This window comes from Leptopilina heterotoma, unplaced genomic scaffold (genome assembly GCF_015476425.1).
Source record: "Leptopilina heterotoma isolate Lh14 unplaced genomic scaffold, ASM1547642v1 Lhet_278, whole genome shotgun sequence".
Classification (NCBI taxonomy): domain Eukaryota; kingdom Metazoa; phylum Arthropoda; class Insecta; order Hymenoptera; family Figitidae; genus Leptopilina; species Leptopilina heterotoma.
In genome coordinates, this window is record NW_025110986.1 from 966,756 (window position 1) to 988,508 (window position 21,753).

General features: G+C 29.2%; 1 protein-coding gene across 1 annotated transcript in view; it reads left to right on the forward strand.

The window, feature by feature from the left end:
• LOC122504090 (protein timeless homolog) overlaps positions 1–21,753 on the forward strand; it is a 710,704-nt gene that overhangs the window by 644,698 nt on the left and 44,253 nt on the right. Inside the window, exons 17-18 of the mRNA XM_043614987.1 lie at positions 20,827–20,892; positions 20,980–21,076. Of these exons, the coding sequence (XP_043470922.1) occupies positions 20,827–20,892; positions 20,980–21,076 (163 nt within the window). The remainder of the gene's footprint in view (positions 1–20,826; positions 20,893–20,979; positions 21,077–21,753) is intronic.

A 21,753-nucleotide genomic window follows, 5' to 3' on the forward strand; every position in this document is an offset into this window, starting at 1 on the left:
TTTAGTCATTCTTAAAAACGGTAACGATAGTTCATAGAATTCTCAATTTCTCTAAATCGTAACTAATTTTATCAAATACAAATATTATTTTGCTGAATTTCGTAACAAAATTCTTTCAGTGTGGTTTTGTAAATTTATTTTTACAATTTTGGAGTCGAATATTAAATTTGGTCTTTTTTTATCAAATTGGAGTTTTTTTTATTAAAGAAGAGCTTTTTCCGAAACTCGGAGGTACTCAAAAAATTATTAGAATTATTTCGGATACAGAAAAAATTTGTGTCTTGAAAAATGACACTGATCTTGACAATTTTTTCAAACAATATTTAGAGGCAATTATAAAATTTGGGATTTTTGTCATAAAAATTGGAGTGTTTTTTATTAAAGAAGAGCTTTTTTATCCCACATGCACAAAAATGGCATGCTCTTGTTTTATTTTTACAATTTTTGGTGTCGAATATCTAATTTGAACTTTTTTTTTTCATCTAATTTGAGTTATTTTTATTAAATAAGAGCTTTTTCTAAAACACGGAGATAAAAACGGAAATTTTTGTTGAAAATTTTGAAAGTTCTAAAAAACTGTACCAGATCTTCTAGAGTTTTACCATAGAAAAAAAGAAGTATTATTTCAACTCCAAAAGTATCTATCCTTCTTTCTCTCTCGTAATAATTAAAATATGAGATTTAAGAGTTTAATTTTGCGTAGATCTATATATTTAATTCCTAAAATAACTGTAGTGATTATTGATTTTTTTTATAATAGGTACAAAAAGAAAATTGATTTACCTATAAAAAAAATATTACGGTGAAAACTAAAAGTATTCACTTGTCACGAATTCCATCATCATAAAAAAAATCTGCGGTCAAAACCACAATTCACTTCAATCAAAAAATGAAAGAAGGAAATAAAAAATGAAAAAAATAAAAAAGTGAAAGAGAAAAAAGAAGGAAGAAAAGGAAGATGAAAAAAAGGGAAGAAATCAAAAAAATAATAGTATCAAATACTACAATCGTACCTGTTGAAAAAATATGAGACGTAACCGGAAAGTAAAGAAAAAAATCTCTTTTTATTATGAGCTCATTTTATGAGCTTAATAAACGATAACGAACGTAGAGTACTGTTTAAAAAAATTGTAGGTGTATTGGAAAATTTTCTATTGAAGATAAAAAGAAAATTTCAAGTTGAAAAAAAAATTTTGTTTCCTCCCATCGTAAAAGTTGTTCTCTATGATGGGTGGTAAGGAGAAGGAGGGTGTAGGGTGGGGGTATGAAATGTTAAACGCGGTTGGAAGGATGCTCGTATAAATGCTCGAGTGTTAACGGGTCAACTATATACGGGGAAACGAGACCCCATAACAAGTAGGGTAGAACGTATAAGTTTGCCGGAATCCTTGTAATATAATCCCCTGTTGAAAAGGGCGAATAGAAACGAAGGAGAAGGAAGAGGAGAAGGAGGAGGAGGAATGGTTTCTCGTCCAAATGATGAATTCCCTATAATATAAGGAACACTTTAAGGAATGTGAATTCACCTGAAAGTTATTGAATCAAATTTAACTATCAATTTAACATTTTCAAGAATATGTATATAATCTCGATTCAATTTTCAACTAAATTATATGAGAATGTAAAAATTTTAAGACTCAAACGATTTTTTATGTTATTTCGTCTGAAATTTTGTTTTTTTTCTGTTCGTTTTTTTATTTATTTTATTTTACTTTTATTATTATTCTAGCAACAATTCACGCGCAGCTAACTTCTCACTTACTTTTTTAAATAATATTAGCAATTTTAAAAATAATAGAATTTAAAAATTTTTAATTCAAATTTTTTTCTTAAAAATAAAATTTGATTTGGGATATTGTTTTAATACTATTATAACTATAATAATCATATATTCTGAGACAGGGAATTTAGGGAAAAGTCAGTGATTTTTATTAAAAGTACTAGAAAAAATTTAATTTTCAGAATTCATAAGAAAATTATAAATTTTGGTGTCTTTTTTGTATGCCTCATAAATTTTATTTGTGTTCACTCCTTAGGAAATTACCACGAATTCTAATGTAAAGTCTTCAAATTTTTCCATTTCTGTCAATAATTTCTTTTAAATAACTTAATTCTTAACCTTTATTGGACTGACGAGGTACCCGGGTAACTTTTGCATTTTCAAAATTTATTCGGAAATAATAAACAAAGTTTCTTCACCCATAATAGGCGGACAAGCTACTCGGGTACCTCTGTATATTTAATGCAGATAAATGTAGAAATTTATATTAAAAAATTATGAAAAATTTCATTAAACAATTTTTATAGTATTGCACATAATTTTTTTATAAAATATGTAACTTAGTTACTATAGTTAAATAATAATATCCATAAGAAATTGTCAACAAATTAAACATAGGTAACCGAGTACCTCGTCCGTCCATAGAAGGTGTTTATTTTTAAAAATGTTATTAAAATTTTTAGAAAAAAATAAATTATTTACATAATTTTTATAACATTATTTATAAGTATTCAATTCTAAGAACTAACCATTTATTCTATCAATTACTTATTTTTGTATATAATAATCAAATTCTTGTAGAACTTTTTAATAAGAATTAATTGAAAAATGAATTTTAGTTAAAATTTTAGAATACAATAATTTAATATTAAATGCGTTATTTAAATTTCCAATTAATTAGAAGTTTTTTCAAAATGAATTGAAATAAATAGTATATTTTTTAAAAAATTATATTTTTACTTTTAAAAGTAATTTTGAAATAGAATCGAATTTTTGAAGAATTCTAACTAAAAGTTTGAAAGGTAATTGAATTTCATAAAAATTTAAATTTTGAGTTGAAAAAAAGTGAATATTTTTTATGAAAATCAGGGAAATGCAGAATCAAAATTTTTTTGTAATTTTTGTAAATTGATTCAAACTTGTTTTTCAGTCGTCAAATTTAATTTTTCGATAGCTACTTATTTTTACTTCTTTTTTCACTCTTAAAGCTACTATTTGCCACTTCTTTAAAATTAATTATTGATTGCGAAGCCTGTTATTTTCATAAATAACAAAATTTTTTACAGGGATTCAATTATTTTCATAAATAATAAATTTTTTTTTAGGAATTTAATTAATTTCATAACTAATAAAACTCATCGCAGAATTTCAATTATTTTTAATTCAATTTTAATCAAATTTATGTCAATTTAGCTCAATTTAGGTCAACAATTTTAAGTCAAGGTACATATGTATTTATAGAATTTATATTTAAAATTGCAGCATAAATGATTATAAAATAATTCGTTAATCTGGACACAAACATATTTGTAAAGTTTGAATTTTTAAAGTTGGTCAATATTCAAAACGATTAAATAAGCGAACATAATCTTCAAAATTCAGATCGAAACTCAAAAAAAAATATTGGACATAACCTACAATTTTTATCAATAATTTGTTTTTTGTTCATAACTATTTTTTTGAGGTAAATTTTAGTAAAAATATAATTTAAAATTTATCGAGAAGCTCTTATTAAGAAATATATATCTATATACATATCAGAAGTATTGTGTAAATAATAAATTTTTTTTGAACGACATTCATTAATCGCTTTTTGCAGTCAAAGACGAAAGTTATATCAAGTGCATTGAGAAAACTTTGGCAAATCGTGGAAAACTTTTCTTGACTCGTTAAAACATCGACTTTTCCTTATATAAATTAGCGATCAGACCAATTATCGTGGTAAAAGGGGTTTTTAAGCAACTTGAAGAAAATTTTGAACAGAACTTTTCCCTAATTTTCTCACTGCTGAATCTGAAGCTTTTTACTCTTCTCTCTTCTTCTCCTTTTTCTTTCTTTAGTTTTTCTTCTTTTCCATTATAAAATACTGTGTTTAATATGTCAAAAAAAAAGTTTTTTCTTTTTTAAAAGAATAAACTTAATTAAAATTTCTTTATTTTCTCTTTCAATTCTATTTTCGATTATCATTCAAATTTTAGACAGATCCATTAAACAGAAAATTGTTACAAAATCATTTTCTTTTACTTTCTATAAAATTATCAGTTTCAATTTAAAATTAATTTACAAAAAGATAATTGGTGAGAGAAATTAATATTATACCTTCAGCTGAATTATTCGTAAATTTTACTAATAAATGTTATTTTTTCTAATTTAGTAAAATTCACTAATTCAGAAGCAAAAATTTAGTGACTAATATTCAAATAAGTAAACATTTTTGCTAACTAAAATTTTCAGAGTACGAATATTAAGTTCAATTTTGAAAATCTAAAGAAGATGGTCTAATACTTAAACAGAGGGAATTGTAAAAAATGAAGCATTTAAATTTCTATTGATTTCAGAAAAAGGCATAGGGAAGAGTATACCCTGCTAATTGCTATAATATCGATAATGATAAACGTTCTGAAATAGTAATATTATTGTACTAATTCTGATCTATATTAGGAACCTCAGCATGAAGCCTCTGAGTAAACGGAGCAAGTATTCTCCAGAGTATACTCAGAATTAGGTGATTACGTTATCACTTCAATAACTAATAATAAGCCCTATGTAATGCAGAGTAGTTGGCTGGATAGGCATGAACACTTCATATCCGATATAAGTTAAGCAGTTTCGTGAATGTTTAGTGTTAGATCAGAGAATGAAGATGAGCCACACAACTTTTCATATTAACCTTTAGTATTCATTTTCCATAATTATTCAAGTCATACTAAATTATGTTCAATAATTGATTTCAATATTTTTACAGCACAATTGATATTCACTACTTTAACGCTTTGTTTGACTTAACGAAGCTACTGCTACTACTACTTAAACCAATGTTAATAGAATTTATTTAAATAATTTTGTTTCTGTCTGACGAAAGTATGTTTTTACAACTTAAAATAAGTTTCAAACATAAAAAAACATTTGTTCCTTAATTTTCAATAGATACACTTTCAATGTTACTAATAAAAATAAACAACATTTATAGAATTTTATAGGATAATATAATTGACTTCTACTACTTTTAGTTTATTTGACTAAATGAAATTATTGCTGTTACTACGTAAATTAACGTTAATAGAATTAAATATTCTGCAGTCTGACCGAAATGACTTTTAATACTTATTCTAGAATTTTGAGAAATTCTAAATGTTTCGTTGTGTAAACAAATTATTATTACTCATTACTTCATCTAAAATATAAATTATAAACATTTTGTCTCACTGGAACTGTCCTTTACTATATCACAGTAATTTTGCAGGTATTAAAAAGCGTTGCAGATTAAATTAACACAAAAAAGGATTAAAATAATCCATTTTGGTGTTATTTCTTACTATGACTGAAATTTTATTTCAAATCAAAACAAAGTCAACTATTACAAACTAACTAATTAACTTATTTACGAATTAACTACACTTCTGTCGGGAATTATCGGTACGGCTTCACACACACGGCCCAAAAACATACCAATCTTTAAATCACGATTTTTTTGTAAATACAAATGTCAGAAAATTAACAAATATAGGGGAGTGTAGTCGTGGTTGGACCACTGTCTAGGTAGGCCATTCGCGATTTTTTGGACAATTCACTAGCGCCACCTACGCGCATAATTATCGAAGCTTGTCTTAGTGAAACCTAACTTTTTGTTCAATTACATTTTCGGAGAATCGAAAATTGTGTTTTCTGTGACGTTGGTACAAAAAAAGCTCAAAAAAAGTTTTGTGCATCATGTAAAAAACCATTCATAAAAGATAAAAAAAAATCCAATCGTCAAGGCAAGCATGCAGAAATTTTGTGGGATTTATGGTTGAAAGAAAAACAAAGTAAGAAATCGAATCCCGAAACGTATTTCTCTATGGTTACAACAATTCGGTAATGTTACTTACTGTCAAAGTCGACCACTCTGTGTTTAAAATGCGCAAAGATGAGAACGAGCTACTTCGTTTGCAAAGACTGCAATTCTGAATAACTCATAATATAATTGATAATCTTATTAATATTTTTATTTAATTTTATTAATATTTCAGTGCAAAATATTTTTTTTATTTATATTTATTTTTTTATATTGTTTATTTTTATTATTTTATTATTTCATTAAGTTACAAGCTGTAAGATAGTCGATCGAGACTCCCCTGATACCTTCAGCCTTAAGAAATTCTTCAAAATCTGCCATAAAAATACAAAACAAAATAGGGCTCATTAATTCGCCCTGTAAAACTCCCTTTGTTACTTTAGTGGCCCTCGAAACATCATTAATTCCTTTAACTACAACAGTAGCATTGCTATAGAGATTATTTAAAAATTTAATAATTCTAGTACTCGTACCCAGTTTATAAAGTTTTTCCCAAAGTAAGCCATGAGACACGGAAGGGAAGGCACTACGAAAATCCACAAAAAGTACAAATAATTTACCTTTATTAAGGCTTAACCGGGTTTGGATAATTGAATTTAAAGTAAATATGTGGTCCGCGCAACTTTAATTTCTCCTAAAAGCTGCCTAATGCTCTGGTAGTATATTATTTAATTCGACCCAATCATTCAGCCTCTGCGTTAGAATTTGTGTGAATACCTTAGTAATACAGTTTACCAACGCGATAGGGCGATAATTAGATGGATTATTTACTTCTCCCTTTTTATACAACATTCTTAAAGCAATATTAGACCAAGTGCTCGGAACCTTTCCTGAAGTCCAAATTTTGTTGAATAAAAGGGTTAAACATTCTACTCCATTTTCAGGAAGGCTCTTAAGAAATTCAAAGGTAATATTATCCAAACCTGGGGCCTTATTATTTTTGCATTTCCGGAGGCTAAGCACGGTATCACTTGCAGTTATAGGCAAATCTAAAAACGGATTACTTATATCATCAATAAAGAATCGTTCACAACCAGGAGAACTATCAGAAATTGGGACAAAAACCGCGTTAAAATAATTATGCCATGCCTTTAAACTCACAACATTAATATTCGGAGAATAGTATCTAAATCCATTTACAATTTTCCAAAAAGAAATAGAGTCTCTGACTACTGACAATTTACTTAACAATGACTCATTATATTGATCCTTTTTAATTGCCAATAATCTTTTATATTCGTTTCTCTTCTCATTATAATTTATTATCAAGTTTTTATCTTCAAATCTATTGTATTTACAAATTCTCAGACAGTTCTTTAACAATTTCTTTAATTTCACACACTCTCCGTCAAACCAAGGCTTTGAGCTCCCACATTTGTTATGTATTATTTTAACCATTCCCGCGGTTCTAGCATTTTCTCTTATCTTTCCTAGCAGTTTATTCTCCAATTCATCAAAAGAAATATTATCATCTTCAGGAAGATTGCATGACTGCATAAGATCAATGTACTCGTTTTTTATTAGGGAACCATTTTAAACCTGGAGTATTTTTTTTATATATAAATTAAATTATTTAGCGTTACTATAATAGGAAAATGATTCGAGGCAGTTACCATGCAATCCACCCTAAAATCCCAGATATAGGGGAAAGGTGTACGAGATGATCCCCTGGGGCAAGATGATCCTTTTGAATTTTGGAGAGCCTATTAGCGTAACCTTTTAGGCAAATACGGTAATACGTTGCCAATGACTAGTACCTATGAATCAGTCAAACTGACATGACAACACGCGTCATTAAAAAAATTCTATTGCAAAAAATAAAAATTTTATACTTTTGATCTAAGGAAAGCTTAACTTTGGGCTTAGATAACTTTTGTTGTAGTAGGTGAAATTCCATGTTTCTTGTACTCACGGCTTCAGTATATCTTCAACTAAGTGTTCTGATTGATATTATGGAATAACAGAGCTCGTAGGTTAAGTTACGAACAAATTACAAAATAGTGGCATTTGGGGCAAGATGATCCCTCATTGGTTGTACAAGATGATCCCCCCTGATTTCCATGTATTTCGTCTCACCTCAAAGTGAATTTTCTAGTATTAATAAAAAATTCAATTTTTCTCGCTTCTTATATGTTTTTATTATGAAAACTAACTTATTTTAAACAAAAAGTTGAAATCTACATCTATTTTATTATTATTTATTTATTTACTCTCCCTACAATAGGTAGGGTTCGAGACTCCCAAGTACATACATAATAATCTTAACCTATATTTACAAAAATCCTTACAACTAAACATTCTCTACATACAACTTAACCTAAAACGCAACTCTCTCCACGCTCTCAACCTTACGCTCTTAACCTATCGCCAGTGCCGGGCTTCCGTTTCCAGTTCCTTCTATGCCCATGCTGGCTTCAACCCAATTCGCCCACCCTTTTTCAAAAACCTGCTTTCCCACCTCTTTTACACGGTCCAGTCATCCACTTTTATCCATCCATCCATCCAAGCAAAATCTTCTCACCTCATTCTCAGCCTATCCCTGTCTATCACACTTTACACACTTCCATCACTCCCCCCATATCCTCCCCCACAACATACTTCACCCCATCCACCCAAATACAATCCTTACCCATTCTTACCTGTTTTCCAATCACTCTCTCCGTCCCCGCTCTTTCTCTCAATAACCATATCATTCTTCTCTCTCTCCAACTTCTATCCTCATCTATTCTTATTACACTTCCTTTCAGTCTTCCTTTCAACCTCATCACCTCCATTTTCTCTTCCTCACTACTTAACTCCACCAACCATAACTTTGGCAAACCATATTCACCCCTTCCTAACGCTTGTACCATTTTCACCGAGACATTAACCCCCACCCAAGCCAACACTTTTTCCACTGCCCTTTTACCCTCCATCACACCTACATTCATACCTCTGATCACTACATTCTTTTTTCTTTTCTCCTTTTCAACTACATCCACTCGCCTTGTCAAATCCGCCATTTTCCACTTCAACCTATCATGTTCACTTCCCTCAACTTTCTCTGTCCCCTCATTCACTTCCTTTATAAATTTTTCTAATCCATTCATTCTTCTCCACATGCTTTCCTTATCCTTTTTCCACCTACTATCCCATTCATTCCACATTTCCTGCAATTTCTCCAACCTCTCTTCAATTTCCACTATCTCTTTGTCCCTTGATTCCCCATCCTCACATATATCCATCAAATTTTCCCTTACTCTCTTCGCTCCTTCATCCATCGCGTCCTTCATCATCCATACTAATTCTAACAAATCCATGCAATCCTCACACGTCATCTTTTTTCCATTCTTTCCTATTCCCCTTTCAAATACCCGCGCCTTTTTCTCATTCTCGCTAACACTACTTGAGTCAAACTCAGCCATTCCAGAAATCTACCTTATCACTCAAATGCTCAAAATTTTTCCACTGTCTCTCTCTCCTCTCTCTCACTTCAAGCAACCTAACCTCACAAAACACACTTCTCTTTTTTACCTTTTTTATCACTTATACATTCACTACTCTATACAAACATACCTTTCCTTTACACTACACACTCAGCACTCTACACTACCCACCCTTTTTTAAAACCTTTATATTTCTCAAAAAACTCTTAACTCTTTCTAAGCGCGTGTACACCGAAACGGTACCGGAAACGGAAGCCCTACATCTATTTTATTAATTTTCTTGTTGTAGACAATGCCTCGTAATTATAGAATAGAAAAATGAATCTTGGTGAGTGTTCAAAGTCATTTATAACCTATATAAAGCATATTTAATATTTATATACGTTATTTCTTCAATTTAGTCTCTTTTTCCAATAATAGGAGTAAGATAAACCTATGGATCATCTTGGACTCCGGGGTGTCCAAGATGATCCTTTTGTAAGGTTTTAGAAAAATTAAATTTACTTGTAAAATATTAATTAGCTGCATACATTTCTAATCAGAAAAGTTAGATGGATTAATTATCTACTAGTTCGTACAAAACAAACTCCAAAATGTTGATTTTTCTTTGAATAATGGTCATTCTCCCTTAGGGGCATCATCTCATACACCTTTCCCCTACTCCGCTCCCTCTAAGTTAGACCAAAACAAATCAACAACAGATTTACCATTTTTGTTGAAAAAAGTATAATTCCCGGGCCAATCACTTCTACATCTGCCATTAATCAATATAAAACCATTATTCTCAATCATAAATAGCAACTCTTCACCCCTCTTATCACTCTTTACATCCAGACTATCTCTCTCATCAAAAATAAACCAATTGCTTAAAATTATTTCATTTGACAGCTGATTCAAATTCTCCACTCTAGCATTAAAGTCCCTACCTATATACATTAGTATATTAGGAAATTTAAATGAAATCTTGTTAATTTGAAAATCTAAAATGGATATAAAATTATCAAAATTTGAATTAGGCGAAGTGTATACAAAACCAATTATAAATTTAAAATTTTCATTTGTAAACTTAATAAAAATACATTCATCATTCGTAAACAGACTTTTAGCCGAATAATTACTTTTATTGTATATCACCAGAAGTCCTCCCTTCGCTCTTCCCCTTGTTGCTGTTTTCGTTGCCTTGCTATGAATAACGCCGCAGTCGTTGAAATAGTTAGAAACAAAGAGAGACGGATCATCTATTGTCCATGTCTCATTAACACAAATTACATCACAATTATTCACTTCAGGCAAGATAGCGACTATGTTTCGTAGTCCTCTTGCATTCCACATTAGAATCCTTGGATGAATTATATCTAGTTATGCCTTATTGCTGAGTTTGGGGACATTCACATGATAAGAATTTAGGATTATTTTTATATGGACAAAATGAAAGAATTGAAGTTGTTTCTAATTATACTTCTCTGGGAATTCCCTTTTCTAATTCGGCAGTTTTTATAAAAGCGACAAATACAGCGATGTCCAAAGCTAACCTTGCACAATATAGCACAATCTCTCTAATTGATAGAATGAAGCTTGAATCGTGGTCATCGACTGAAAGATTGTTTAAAAGCTTGGCCCTGAATGTTTTACTTTATAATGCGCAGACCTGGAGCCTGAGATATGAAGATGAAATCGAGAAATTTCAAACTCAGTTCTATAAAAAATTGTTAAACTTGCCTCGAAATACGCCTGGCTATGCGGTTAGACTTGAAACCGGAAACCGTAAACTCATTGCGACTAGTTTTAAACTCGCCCTTAATTTTGTTGAAAAGGTGTTATCTATGAATAATAACCGATACTCACTTATATGTTTTAATAAGTTAAAAACACTATCAGAAAATGATAACACCTCGCCTAAATATAATTGGTGTACACAGTTGAGTCACTTCTTTAAATTAATTGATAGATTTCCAGAATGGGAAAATCTTACATTAGTATCTTTGCAATTAAATAAAGCTCGTTGGGTATCAGAATATGGAAACTTCTTGTTTAAGGAAGATATGTCCCGACTGCGGGCATCGCGATTACTGCAACTTCTCCCGCATCTCTCAGTTAATGTAGACTCTCAACCATATTTTAAGCTTTTCGTACCATTAAAATACCTTAGAATTTTTGCTCAAGTAAGACTTCTTAACCTTTTTCAGCCAATAATCAGAATTAACAATTATATTTGCAAGTGGAGATGTGAGGATTTTTGCGGTGGTTGCGGTTTACTGTCAACCGTTAATTTTGATTACCATATTTTGATCGAATGTTGATTTCATGATGATAAAAGGAAAAAAATTATTTGTTCTGCGGAGGATGAACCCTCAAAAACTGTAGCTATTATGAATATTCTTGAAAATCCACAGAGGGACTCAATTAAAAAATTTTACCAATTTATTGAAGCAATAGCAATCAAAAGAGAACATTTGTAAATCAGCTTATATTATTCAATATGGTGTGTCGCTTTAAAGGAGATTCCTGTAATTGTATGTTTGGTTATGTTGTACTTTAATTTTGTGTAGTATGAGTTTTTTTATTTTTGAAAGAGATGTTATAATTTTCGCAACCTCTTTGTATGGACTAAATGTCTTTAACAAATAAACATATTATAAGTTACAAGCTGTAAACAATAAGGAATCAATTTTCCGTAACTCCAAACATGTTATTTTATTTTTTAACGGTTAATGCCCTTTGAATTTTAAACATGTCCGACCTTGACTGTAAGGACCAACCTGGACTACAAATTTTTTTTTTAATCTTTATACCTTTTTCATTTTAAAACCAATCAATTTACTTTGTATAGAAAAAATGTTCCTATTAAACAGGACTTTCCAACAATATACTTCAATTGTCCAAATTCATTTTTAAAAAAAGTTATAAACAAAAGTCAAAAAGTGGGCCGACCTCGACTACATTCCCCTACCATTCGAAAGATTATTAAATTCTACGATTAATGATACATAACTGAAAATTTTAATAATTTATACAAAGATTGCAGCAATCGACAAAATTCACAAAAAAATTTTTAAAATAAAATTTTTTTGGAAATTTTTTCAACCCCTGGACATTTTTTAAAAATTGGAGAAAAAAATTGAAACTTATATAGGTGTGATCATTTAAGTCTCATCTTTAATTTAAGACCAAAAGAGTTCAAAAATCTTATTCGATTTGTGAGATATCATTATAAACGTCCGAGCATGTCTTTTGACAAATGCAGTGAATTAGTCGATTTTGAACGGTTTTTAGCTGAAAATGCTCGACCGGTTATAATGATATCTCACAAATCGAATAAGATTTTTGAACTCTTTTGGTCTTAAATTAAAGATGAGACTTGAATGATCACACCTATATAAGTTTCAAATTTTTTCTACAATTTTTAAAAAATGTCCAGGGGTTGAAAAAATTTCCAAAAAAATTTTATTTTAAAAATTTTTTTGTCAAATTTGTTAACTTAGTTACTAACTAACTTACTTAACTTGGTTAGTAAGTATAATAAATAGTGATCTAAGTAGGTAAGTAAGTAATAAAGTAAGCAAAAAGAAAATATCTTGCTTACTTGCTTCTTTACTGGCTTACTTACTTCCTTATTTCCTTCTTGCTCACTTTTTTACTTCCTTTTTGCTTCCTTGCTTACTTGCTTCTTTACTGTCTTACTTACTTGCTTACTTTCTTACTTGCTGTGTTACTTGCTTATTATTTCTTTTTGCTTGTTGTACTTCTTTACTTGCTTGGTTACATACTTATTTGTTTACTTGTCTATTTCCTTTTTGCTTCCTTGCTTACTTGCTTACTCCGATCACGATCTATTGTTCCTGGTAAAACTAAAATCGGTGAATATTGACAAATTGTTGACTTGGTTTTGATTTGAAAATGGATTATTTTAATCTTTTTTGGTGTTAATTTAATCTGCAACGCTTTTTAATACTTCCCAATTTACTAGGAAGTTAGTAAGTAACTATGTTAAGTAAGGTAGCTAATTAGTAGGTTAGTTAGTTAATAAAGACATGAAATAAAATTCTCGTACATTTCCCGTTTGAATATACAAAATTCCCGAATAGGTATATTATTCCATTGATTTTAAATTTTGTTATAAAAAACGCCTATATCATAAAATATCATAAAATTTTGAAGATTTATATATATGTGGACGTCCACATGAAAAGGGCCCATATTGTCGGTTCTAGTTTTCGAAATAATCGCAATTTAGTAATTTTTAAGCAAAATCTGAATTTTTTTTTATTTTTTATAATCAATCTACATGTTTTGACAAGTCGAATCATGCGGTTTTCATTAAGTTATCGATAATTCAACTGTTTGATTTCATTGGTTCTTTAGAAAAATGAAAAGGGCCCATTTTATCGGTCATTTGCAAAAGTAATCCGTATTTTGAAAATGGAGGTGTCGGAAAATTTAAAACCTCTTGATTTTTCATCTTTAAGGTATCCTGGACTGTAAACAATTCGATTTTTCGTATTTTCAAAATTAAGAGGGGGGGATGGTTTTAAAAATTTTAAACCTATTGGTTTTTAATCTTTTTGGTACCCTGGACTGTAAACAATATTCTTATCTGAATAACTTCACAGAAGAACCAGAGATATTTATGTTAACGTCTTTTTTTCGTAATTGTCGAAATGAAAATTTGGATATTGCGTCAATTTTTAGGGTTCCGTACGCCTATGGTGTATCGGCGGAACCCTATTGGTGAGACTCTTGTGTCCGTAGCCAAATCGTGCCCCCCCTAGCAGCTAAACTATTTGACCTAAAGAGCTCAAATTTTGTGCAGATATATATTTTCACTCGTAGATTACAGGAAAAATATGAACTTGATATGTAATGATGACTATAGCGTTGTCAAGGAAAAACTAAAAAATTAAAAAAAAAAAATTTTTTTCTCTAACTTTTATATTATTTGATCTAATGAGCTGAAAATTGGTTTCCTAGTGTATTATTACAGTCTGACGACAACAAATTTATTTAAGAAACTTTTTAAAAAAAATTAAAAAAAAATTTTTTTAAATTTTTTTTTCAAAAAAAAAACTATAATTTCGAAAATGTTGTTCCTCTGCTTATTATTATTTACAATATTAGATATATATAATACTTTAATTTTTTTAGTTATTTTTTTTATCAAATGATTTTAATATATTTTTTAAATTGTTTATTTTAATTCTACCAATTACTGATAAATGTTGCAAGTATTGTTTTAATATTTGTGTACGGAACCCGCCATTGCAGTGCGAGTACAACTCGCACTTGTCCAATTCTTTTGTTATAATAGAGACTGTCGAAAATTTTTAAATAAGTTTAATATATATTCTTTTTCTTCAATTGACACAATAAAATTGTACCTAATCATTAATCTTGTAAAAAAATGGGTTTTTAACCACTTCACTGGCGGGGCGTTCCAAATGGCGTTTCACGCGCCGAGGCCCAGACTGGCAAAAACACCGAAATGGCGTTCCTAATAAAACTTTATTTTTAAAGAGTGTACACTACTTTTTACTACTACAAAGCAATATTTCTATAGTTTAGACATCAGGGAACAAGATTATCACAATGAAAATTTCAGTTTTTGAGATTTTCAATGTTTCTTCGAACGTTGAAATAGTCGATTTTTAACACTTTTTAACAAATGGCGTTCCACTTTTGTTATTATTAATAATTATTATATTTTATTTATTAATTATTTATATTTATTTTTTACTTATTACATTATTATATTATAATGTTTTGTATGTAAATATATTTTTTAAATAAAAAATATGAGTTTTACTGCGTAAAAATTGAAAAAAAGTGGAACGCCATTTGGTGAAAAGTGGTAAAAATTGACTATTTCAACGTTTGAAAAAACATTAAAAATCCCAAAAACTGAAATTTTCATTGCGATAATCTTGTTCCCTGATGTCTAAACTATAGAAATATTGCTTTGTATAAGTTAAAAGTAGTGTACACTCTTTAAAAATAAAGTTTTATTAGGAACGCCATTTCGGTGTTTTTGCCAGTCTGGGCCTCGGCGCGTGGAACGCCATTTGGAACGCCCCGTCAGTGAAGTGATTAATAGAAAAACTGTCCTTTTTAGAAAAGGGCCCATATTGTCGATTTTTCGTATTTTCAAAATTAAGAGGGGGATGGTTTTAAAAATTTAAAACCTGTTGGTTTTTTATCTTCAAGGTGCCCTGAACTGGAAACAATTCTTATCTGAATAACTTCCCGGAAGAACCACAGATATCACCATCAATTGGTACCACAATCTTTAATTCCGTTTTTTTCGAAACCATTTTAAAATTCAATTATTTATAAAATTTCATGAAATAAAATTTTTGAAAATAATTACATTTCACAGAAGAATTTTATTATTTATAAAAATAATTTAAATTTCGACGAGAATTTTCTTAAATTTTTTAATTTTATTGAATTTTTTTGAAGAATTGAATTCATATAAAATTTTTATTATTTATAAAAAATTAAGTATTGAATGTTTCCAGAGAATTTTTTCACCAAATTTTTTCTAAATAATTAAATTCTTTTGGAAAATTTTATTAAAATGTAGTATAAATAAATTTATTTTTATATTTTAATAAAATATAATTTTATATTTTAATAAAATTTTTAATTTATCTATAGGGGACATTCCACGTCAACACGGACAGAGCTCTAAACAAAAATTGCTTTGATGGATTTAAACGTTCTAGGGCTTAAAAGATTTCTACGTTCATGTACTTTAAGATGCCGATGGGCGTTTTTTGCAAAATTCCATTTCCGATGCCAATAGAATTGTCAAAAGTGAAAAGGTTCAAAAATCTCAAAATACTTTTATGAATTAAAAGCAAAAAACGAGGTAAATTATTCTGTAACTTATTCTTTATCAGTTTTTAGGGTTCCCGAATATAAATCTAAAGTTTTTTTTTTAAAAATCCAAAATGGCGAATTCAATATGGCGGACAAAATTCAAATTTGATCAGATTCGATTAAAACTTGTTACTCGGGGGTTTTTAGGGTCGCTGATTACGAATCTGAAGTCACTTTTTAAAAATTCAAAATGGCGGATCCAATATGGCGGAAAAAATTTTCAAATTTGATCCGATTCCCTTAAAACGTGTTACTCGGGGGCTTTTGGGGTCGCAGATTATGAATATGAAGTTACTTTGTAGAAATTCAAAATGGCGGATCAAATTTTTTAATTTGATCAGATTTAATTAAAAAGTGTTACTCGGTGGTTTTTAGCGTAGCTGATTATGAATTTGAAGTCTCAAACACAAAGTAACTTCATATTCATAATCTGCGACCCCAAAAGCCCCCGAGTAACACGTTTTAAGGGAATCGGATCAAATTTGAAAATTTTTTCCGCCATATTGGATCCGCCATTTTGAATTTTTAAAAAGTGACTTCAGATTCGTAATCAGCGACCCTAAAAACCTCCGAGTAACAAGTTTTAATCGAATCTGATCAAATTTGAATTTTGTCCGCCATATTGAATTCGCCATTTTGGATTTAAAAAAAAACTTTAGATTTATATTCGGGAACCCTAAAAACTGATAAAGAATGAGTTACAGAATAATTTACCTCGTTTTTTGCTTTTAATTCATAAAAGTATTTTGAGATTTTTGGACCTTTTGACTTTTGACAGTTCTATTGGCATCGGAAATGGAATTTTGCAAAAAACGCCCATCGGCATCTTAAATTACATGAACGTAGAAATCTTTTAAGCCCTAAAACGTTTAAATCCATCAAGGCAATTTTTGTTTAGAGCTCTGTCCGTGTTGACGTGGAATGTCCCATAGATATATTGAAAATGATTGAATTGAGGAAAATATAATAATAATTAAAAATTTTTTTAATTTTATTAAAACTATTAAAAATAATTGAATTTTAGAGAAGAATTTTATTATTTATAAAGACAATTATGAAATTTTGAAGAGAATCTTTAAAAATTTTAAAACATAATTGAATTTCTGCGAAGAATTTAATTACTTTTAAAAATAATTAAAATTTTGCAATCATTTGTAACTTCTAAAAAATTTTCCAAATTATATCGTACAATTTACGGTGTTTTCGCATTTTTTCAAACAAATTACGGACTTTTTTTTTAAAAAACTGACTTTTACGGACTTTATAAAAATTTACGGACCTACACGGAGAAAAATTTTCTGTTAATGATTACAATAGTCGAACAGTACTGTTCGGATATGTGACCACTTTTTGTAATGCCTAAAGTAGCTTCGTTGTAACAATTCTGTAAGTCGAACGTACTCATTAAAAATTTATTTGAAATTAATACGAACTTAATATAAGTCATCACAATGTCTATGTGACTGATTACAATAGTCTACTTTAAAAGGAAATCTTGGATTCTATTCACATTAGCAGTAGTCTAAGGGAATCAGTGATACAGATAGTCGTAGTCATTACAACAGGACTATTGTAAAATAAGGTGACCGTCTGTCTTGCCTTCTTATTTTACTACAGTCCTTTGTAAAGACTAATATTGCTACATTTCTGATTACAAATGACTGTAGTAAAGTAAAAAAAGAAAATTTTCGTAAGTCAGTTAAGCAAATTAGATTGCTTACGTAAGTTACGTAATTTACGTAAATACGGTAACTTACAGTAGTTACGTAAGTTACATTAATTAGTAAATTACTCTAGTTACTTAACTTACGTAAGTTGCATTAATCACGTAATTTACTCTACTTACGTAACTTACGTTTGTTACGTAAGTTTTGTTAGTTAGCATTGTTAAGTTAGTTAGTTTAGTTAGTAGTTAGCGTTTTGAGTCGGAATATCGTATTCCGTGACTGTAAGGTAGCAATATTAGTGATTACAAATGACTATAGTAAAATAAGAAGGCAAGATAGCCGGTCACCTTATTTTACAATAGTCCTGTTGTAATGACTACGACTGTCTGTATCACTGATTCCCTTAGACTGCTGCTAATGTGAATAGAATCCAAGATTTCCTTTTAATGTAGACTATTGTAATCATAACAAGTCTCTGCGTGAATGTGTACAGTTTTCTTTCTAAACCTGTACACCTAAACTATTAATAATTCCAAAAAATAAATTCCAACACGAGTAATACAGTGTTCGAATTCATTAAAGTAACAATTAAATTTAATATATAATTAAACAACAGTTCAATTAAAACAATAATTAAACAACAATAACTTTAATATAGACTATTCCCGGTGTCAGATAAAAATCCCGCATATTCCCGTACATTTCCCGCACCAAAAAATTTCCCTTACAATTCCCGCTTTTCACGCATTTCTCGGACACCCTGGTTAATTAGTAATTAAGTTTGTAAATTAGTTAGAACGTTACTAAATTACTTAGTTAGAAAGTTAGTCAGATCGTTAGTTAGTAAGTTAGTTACTAACTAACTATTGTCCCTAGTGCAGCTAAATTTGTCGAATTTTGACTAATCATTGACTTGGTGTTTGATTTAACGGCGTTGGAAGGTCTGTAAAATTTGTAGGTTTCAATTATCGCCCGACAAAATACGGCGCGGCACTGACTGATTTAAATGACGTGAAATAGGTAAATAAACATTTTTCAACCACTTTTTCTCTAAACACAGACACTTTTTACAAAATAAGCCAACGTACAATGGGTAAGAATCTTCTTAATTATCTAAATTCAAAAGATTGTTTAGATTCATGCAGAAACGCGGTTGTAAAATGTAAAATTGGAAAGTGATATAATGCTAAGAATATAACAGCTGGAACATTGTACTCTCTGCATGCTTCTGCCCTCTTCTGGTGACTGGCAGTAAACCGCTTCTTGTTGTCTGTCATTACATTACTTTCCAATTACTTTACAACCGCGTTTCTGCATGAATTTAAACAATCTTTTGAATTTAGGTTATTAAGAAGATTCTTACCCATTGTACGTTGGCTTATTTTGTAAAAAGTGTCTGTGTTTAGAGAAAAAGTGGTTGAAAAATGTTTATTTACCTATTTCACGTCATTTAAATCAGTCAGTGCCGTATTTTGTCGGGCGATAATTGTAACCTTAAAATTTCACAGACCTTCCAACGCCGTTAAAGTAAAATTTTATTCATAGTAAAAAAAACACTGAAATTGCTTATTTTAACCCTTTCTGGTGTTAATTTAATCCTATAGGGATTAAACTGTTGCGGATTATTTTAATCCATTCTGGTGTTATTTTAACTCTTAACGATTTACTGTGTACTTATATCGACTGACTAAAACTGAGGTTAACTACTTAAACTGAAATAACAAGAATGTAAATCCCTCTGCATTACAAAACTGACTTTTACTGATGAAAATGAAAATATAATAAAATTTAAATTCTTTGTCTGACGAAAACAAAGTTTTACTACTGATACGATATTCATAGTTTTTATATACAAAATGCTTATTCCTGTCGGACCAAACTATATTCATACTACTTGTAATAAGATTACAAGATTGTAGAACGATTGTGTCTGACTATGAATGTCTGTTACTACTTACGTTACAATTGTAAGAATTTAAAGTTGTAAATAAAATAAAAAAGGGAGCGTTCACAAATTATGTCACGCAATTTTTTGAGATTTTCAACCCCCCCTCCCCCTTGTTATGCAATTTCATGCAATTTCACATGTGAAAAATACATTATGTCACGTTTAGTATAGACCCCCCCCACCCCCAAAAACGTGACATCATTTGTGAACGCTTCCAAATATTTATTTTATTATTTATAACTTTTTTTTTAGTTTATAGGTATTTTATATATCTTATATATTTTAGTAGGTATGTACTATTAGGGAGCATCCATAAATAACGTTACACGATTAGGGGAGGGGGGGTGGTTGGAAAATGCAACTGATTGCAACAAGGGGGGAGGTGGGTGATTTTGAAATGTAACGTTGCAAAATGTTTCTTAATATTATTATAAATTATTATTGTTGTGTAAATCATTATCAGAATTAATTTTAATAAATAATAATAATATGAGAAATAAGAAAAATTACTTCATTAATCCAGAAAAATAATATAATTCTTATTTTGGGGGTAAAAGTCATTTTTGCAACGTTATATTTAGGGGGGGGTGTTGGTAATTTGCAACCAAATGCAACAAGGGGGGAGGTGGGTGATTTTGAAATGTAACGTTGCAAAATGTTTCTTAATATTATTATAAATTATTATTGTTGTGTAAATCATTATCAGAATTAATTTTAATAAATAATAATAATATGAGAAATAAGAAAAATTACTTCATTAATCCAGAAAAATAATATAATTCTTATTTTGGGGGTAAAAGTCATTTTTGCAACGTTATATTTAGGGGGGGGTGTTGGTAATTTGCAACCAAATGCAACGAAAGGGGGGGGTGGGGGTCAAAAAACCCGAAAATAAGTGTAACGTTATTTATGGATGATCCCTATCCCAAGAAATGTACGTACCTTTTTTAAGAGCGAGTCACAAATATTTTATTCAAAATTTCATAAAAAATTTTCCTATAAATTTGTAATAATAAATAATTTATTTAAATGTACAATTATTTGATAACTTTTTTTCTTTCTTTCTTTAATTTCAGTTCCAGAAGAAATTTTAAATGTGAATGGCCAAGAACAAGTGGGAGAAGAACAGATGGAATACAATGGTAAGTTTAATTTTTTACACTCGAGTGCAACAAATGGATTAAATCTAAAAACTTCTTAATTAATCGCCATTGTCTTAACCATTGCAGATGAAGAGGAAGAAGACGATGAGGAGGATGAGGAAGAAATGGAAGAACGACGCACTTGTGTGGAAACTGATTTCGTTTTTATAGATTTCATTCGCAGGTGTGTGTGATTTTTCATTTTCAATATAATACATAACGTGAGACACTAATTAAAAAATACTTTTCCATCCTTTTTCATCGCCTTATAGAAATTTTTTTTACAACTATAAGGAAAAAAGTGTATAAAATATTTTTCTTTTATTACACATAGAAATTTCAATTATTTTCAAAAATTTTCCTCAGGTCAATGATTTTCAATATTTACTATTTTAATAACAATTTTCCAAAAGAAATGAATTATTTAAAAAAAAATTCTAATAAAATTCTTTACAATCATTTAATTATTGTCAAAATAATAAAAATTTCACAAGAATTCAATTAACAAATTTTTTATAAATTTCTTTGCAATAATTAAATTATTTTGATAAATAATAAATTTTTTGAGGAATTTTATTATTTTCAAAAATAATAAAACTCATAGCAGAATATTCATATAATATAAAAAAATGATTTTATTACTTGGTCATACTTAATGATTATAAAACATGAAGAAATCGATCTCTTTCTTTTTTAAATTTAATGAAAATTTTTCATAATAATTTTTTATGTTTAAATATTATGGTACTTTTACAGCAATTAGAATTTCAAAGATTTAAATTTAAAAACTTTTTAAAATTTAATTATTTTATTTCTACAGAATCCTATTTTCACACTTCTAATTATTTTCTGAAGTTTTAA